The 5,164-nt window shown below is 47.3% G+C and overlaps 1 protein-coding gene across 3 annotated transcripts in view; it reads left to right on the forward strand.

The window, feature by feature from the left end:
• Positions 1–4,042, forward strand: part of LOC126558232 (protein elav-like) — a 381,245-nt gene extending 377,203 nt beyond the window's left edge. For 2 of the 3 annotated variants that reach the window (XM_050214202.1, XM_050214203.1), the window contains exon 2: positions 2,177–3,207. In XM_050214202.1, the coding sequence (XP_050070159.1) occupies positions 2,269–3,207 (939 nt within the window). In that variant the 5' untranslated portion in view covers positions 2,177–2,268. Of the gene's footprint in view, positions 1–1,977; positions 3,208–3,958 lie in introns of those variants that run through there. The other variant, XM_050214201.1, reaches the window with a different exon arrangement.
• The last annotated feature ends 1,122 nt before the right edge of the window (positions 4,043–5,164 follow it).

The raw sequence follows: 5,164 nt of genomic DNA on the forward strand, positions 1-5,164 counted from the left end.
CCCATTATCATACATGCTAAACCATTGCCTGAATAGGTCACATTACCGGCTTGATGCTGTGATGCCACAGGGAAAAAAGAAAAATATTCACCCAACTTTACCACACGCAGCACAACACACTCTTTTGTTTTGATGTTTCTTGTCTAGAAACCAACTCCTGATCCACTGTCATAAACGTCGAGACACATGATTTTCGAATCGAGTAAAAATATTTCGAATGAAAATTCGAAATAAGGCCACGCACTGCAATTTCAAAAGTTCTTGAAGAAGCTTTTTTGATTCACAACATTTCACCGGGCTGTAAAATGTTTCCATTTTTTTAGGATGCGCTCTTCATTAAAAAAGAGGATAAATAGATCTTGTTCAGTGCAATGCTGTACATCACAGCCCGTTTTAGATCGTTCACAAATTATTAACCGATAAGCCATCAGCAATATTTCCTTTCGATTTAAAATGGAAAAGTAAAAGAAAATCATTTTATCCAGCATTATTACAAGATAAGGCCCTGTATCCTTTCAACCAGAGCAAGGCCTACAACAAGGATCCACGCTCTGTTATATGCTAACGTAAAGACATTTTCATCGTTGCACGAAGTTAACACGAAGGGATTTATGCTTTCGTTCAAAGTGCATTATGCGCTCAAGTCACGTCCTGTTTCCTCCTTGGCAAGGATACGCGACGGATACGGGAAAACGCTAGAACACCCTTCGGAAAACTGCCGAAGTGGGTGAACCCGAACGAACACAAACCTTTTAGGTACGGTCCAACCCTGCGGACGCAATTCCGTTCAATTGTATTTCGGCAGTCCTCAGTGTCGTGCGTGGTGTGCGTCGCTCGCTCTCTTGGCTCGTGTTTTTTTTCTATCGGTCAACCACCACTACTATCCTACATATATATACACGCATCAAATTGATTGCGCAAATAGCGAATAGTGTGCGACCGTATACAGGAGCAAAAGAGAAAGAGCATCGTCAAGTGAACTCCCGCAACATACACACACGCACACACAGAGCGTTTGTGTTCAGTTCGTAAACGGTGCGGCGATTCGCAGCAGTGTAGCAATTATCTTCTACAAAAAGTAAGCCAAAAACACTGTTATATGTTGTTTCCCGGTAGTGTAGATAAGTGAATAATTGCGGTGAAGGAATATTTTTTCTTCATAATAAAAAAGGCCGACCCAAGTCGCTTGGTAAAGCATAATAGCGCACTGGTAAGCACCAACACACCGATAACGTGCCCGCGTGTACTGACAAGTGTGTATGCAGTGGTAGTGTGCGTGAAGTAAGCAGCAGTAGCAGAACCGTGGTTGAAGTGGTATTGGTGTGTCGAATAGTGCGTACAGTTTACGCGTGTCGAAAAAGAGCAAGAGCGGCGTTTAACACGCGCTTGTTTTCTCGCTCATCGGAAGGAAGTGCATGCCTGAAACCTACCTGCCAAAGCGAGCTAGCAAGCGAACAAGCGAGAGCGAGAAGCTCGTAAGCATTGGTAGTGTTTGTGTGTTGTTCGTGTTGCTTCCGTTCCGTGTGTAGTGAGCAGCCATTTTTTACCACTCTTGCAGGCCATCCGTCGTCGACGCACACAGGGGGTGAGAGAAGTTTCGGTACGGTCAACTCTAAACGGGAGGCCAATTCGGCGACTGCTTTGCTGCCATCATCGCGCGGTGCATACTGTCCGTCCGTCCGTCCGTGTGCGAGTGTTTAAAGTGATTTTCGGAACCAGAATCCGTTGTGCGTGTATGTAGTGCCGCTTCCGCCTTCCCCGGGAACCAGAGAAGAGAGTGGGTGGCTATTTGTTGTGTGTTTCCTGTCGCTCCATAAAAAGAACACGCGTTCCTACTAAACCCTGCTGCAAACCTATCTCCTGTGTATCTCTGTTCTGTTCCTGCGACACACACTCACAAACACGTGCGCCCTAGGCCAACAAATACCTTCTAAGGAGGTAAAGTGTTAAGTTAATCCCCATCTCTGCTTCCCGGTCAGCTCCCGTGCGCTTAGCCGCGGGAACATCTGCAACAGCCTCAAAATTACGACCGTAAACATGACGAACAAGGTGCTGGCGGCCGTACAGGACCTCCAGAAGCAGCAGCAGCAACAGCAGCAGCAGCAGCAGCAACAGCAACAGCAGCAGCAGAATGGTGGCAATGGTGGTGGTGGTGGTGGCGGTGGCGGTGACGCAGGCCAGACGGCTGGTGGAGCTACCGGCGGTGGCGCCCAAAGCTCCGACAACAATTCACGCACCAATCTGATCGTCAACTATCTGCCCCAAACGATGACGGAGGAAGAGATCCGGTCACTCTTCTCGAGCGTCGGAGAGGTGGAAAGTGTGAAGCTGGTGCGGGACAAGAACGTCATCTATCCCGGCCAACCGAAAGGTCAAAGCTTGGGCTACGGGTTCGTCAACTACCATCGGCCGCAGGATGCGGAGCAGGCGGTCAATGTGTTGAATGGTTTGCGGTTACAAAACAAGGTGCTGAAGGTGTCGTTCGCACGGCCAAGCTCCGAGGGTATCAAGGGTGCAAATCTGTACATCTCCGGACTGCCGAAAACGATCACCCAGGAAGAGCTGGAAACGATTTTCCGACCGTACGGTGAAATCATCACATCGCGCGTCCTCATCCAAGAAGGCAACGATAAGCCGAAAGGTGTCGGCTTCATCCGGTTCGACCAGCGCAAGGAAGCGGAACGTGCCATCCAGGCACTGAACGGTACCACACCTAAGGGACTCACCGATCCGATCACGGTCAAGTTCTCGAACACACCGGGCCAGAATGCGGCCGCCAAGGTAGTGCAGCCCGCCCTGCCGGCCTTCCTGAACCCGCAGCTAACGCGCCGCCTCGGTGCAATCCACCATCCGATCAACAAGGGTCTGGCACGGTTTTCGCCGATGGGTGGTGAGGTGCTGGACATGATGCTGCCCGCCGCACCGACCAACGGGCTAAATGTGGCCCCGTCCGGTGGCTGGAGCATATTCATCTACAACCTTGCACCGGAAACGGAAGAAAACACGCTGTGGCAGCTGTTCGGACCGTTCGGTGCCGTACAGAACGTGAAGGTCATCAAGGATGCGGCGACGAACCAGTGCAAGGGTTACGGGTTCGTCACGATGACCAACTACGAGGAGGCGATGCTGGCGATCCGCTCACTCAACGGCTACACGTTGGGACAGCGCGTTTTGCAAGTCAGCTTCAAGACCAACAAATCAAAGTAAATTGAACTTCTCTTTTTATATATACCTTTTCTCATCTTACTGAAACCCATGCTTCCCTTTCTCGCCATCGGACCCGCCCTCTCCTGCTCTTCCTGCGACGCCATTGCGTACATTTATTGTTTATTTTTTGAGCCTTATTTAAGTTGTTCCTTAAAAGTTTCATCTTTGCAGGCCTTAGATTTTGACCTTGTCACCTCATGTCCAATCATTTTAAAAATCTATTTCTATTATAAAAAAGATTTTTGTTACTAATTATACATTAATTATTCAAACCGAGCCCTTCAAGCCTTGGACCAGCTTAGCTCTTTTCTTTCAAAATTGGCCTTTAACTGGTGTTTGACATAAGAAAAATGACAAAAGAGAGCATTACTACTACATCGTCTGGTGCGTCCTTGTGGTCCTAGCTGAACAATCCAATCGCAAGCATGAACATTTTCCCCGTTTTTTCTCCACCAGCTCCACACATGCTTCTCCATTGCTTCTTCCAACACTAACTTACACAACACACACACTCTCAAATACTTTTGCTGCTCGTCCGCGTGTCCCATGTTCAATTTCATCTAATTTAGTGCAATTTCACCCACAAAGCCTCCCTTCGGTGACACTATCTCTCGCTCTCTCTTCTCTTTTTCTCATTTCGAACGAGAGATCTTGTCCGCCGCTTTGCTGTTGGGTCGGGCGGGCAGCACAGTCATGTAAATATAATAAATATACAACCCTCTTTCACAACGTCCTCCACGATCAATTTCAGCGGTGGCCACATGAGCGATAACTAGAGCGATTCGTGCACTGAAGAAAACACACGAGCTGAAGCCAAACCATAACCAAACCATCCACACACACACACATACAAAACATAAAAAAGAACAGAAAAGGATGCTGGGTGGACAGCAACAGCAGCAGCAGCGTTCCAGTGGCCACAAAGAATTGACGATGGGGAGCTCCAAAGGGGCCCAGAGCGAAGGAACGTCTAAAGAAGCGTGAGTTGAGCCGAAAAATAGGCACGCCGTCTGAAAGTCTGCGGCTTTAAATTTCTTCCCATCCCAAAACACCCCCCGCCATCGGTGTGTCCTCGGCCGGCGTCAGTGGGCTTTTCTGCTGCCAATTGATTGTCTGAATGTGGATTTATTTTGGTTGCGGATCGTTCATTCGTAGTATACTTGCAGGGACATGGTGGTGGTGGTGGTGGTGGTAGTGGTGGTGCTGGTGCTGGGCAGGCCAACATATGGGTTCCTTTTCGATCGCTTTTCTAACCTTTACTAATGCTTTAATATGGAGAGCTTGTGCAACGTGCTGAAAGGGACACAATTCTAATCGAGCTTTTTAAATCTCAAAAATGAATCCCTTCATTGCTTTCTCTACTAATTGCAAGTGTTGTAGTTGTAATGCTCCCTTTTGTCTGTATGCTGTTTGTGTGATCTTTAACAAGTGTTTGTCAGATAATTTTATATTTAAAAAAATACTAATTGTACCACGTTTCCTGTTTACCGGATCTGCACTATTAACTTATTACATCCTTACAAAAACGATCTCTAACTAATTAATTTCTAATTCCATTCTTTTTTATAATTTATTTTCTTCCAAATTCCACCGTCCACCGTTTAGTATGCAACATTAAACGGAGTTGACGCATAGCAAACAAACCCCCCCCAAATCCGCGAAACTGAAACCAACAATCCATACGTACACAAGTAGCGGGCACACACAGTTTTAAGGGAGTGGAAGCCACCGAGAGAAAAAAAAAAACAATGGAAATCGTGTCAGCCAGATGTCTTCGCACTCACCCACCCAGCAGGTAAAGAAAACCCATTAACTAACATTTGGTGGATGTGTATGGTCAAAAACCGAACCTCCCCCATACACCACTTGGTTGACAGCTAATCCCGTCTCTCGGAGTCCACGTGTGTAAGTAGTTCGAAACAAAACAATCTAAACAAGCTGACGCAGAATTGGATGT

Source organism: Anopheles maculipalpis, chromosome 2RL (genome assembly GCF_943734695.1).
Source record: "Anopheles maculipalpis chromosome 2RL, idAnoMacuDA_375_x, whole genome shotgun sequence".
NCBI classification, from domain to species: Eukaryota; Metazoa; Arthropoda; class Insecta; order Diptera; family Culicidae; genus Anopheles; species Anopheles maculipalpis.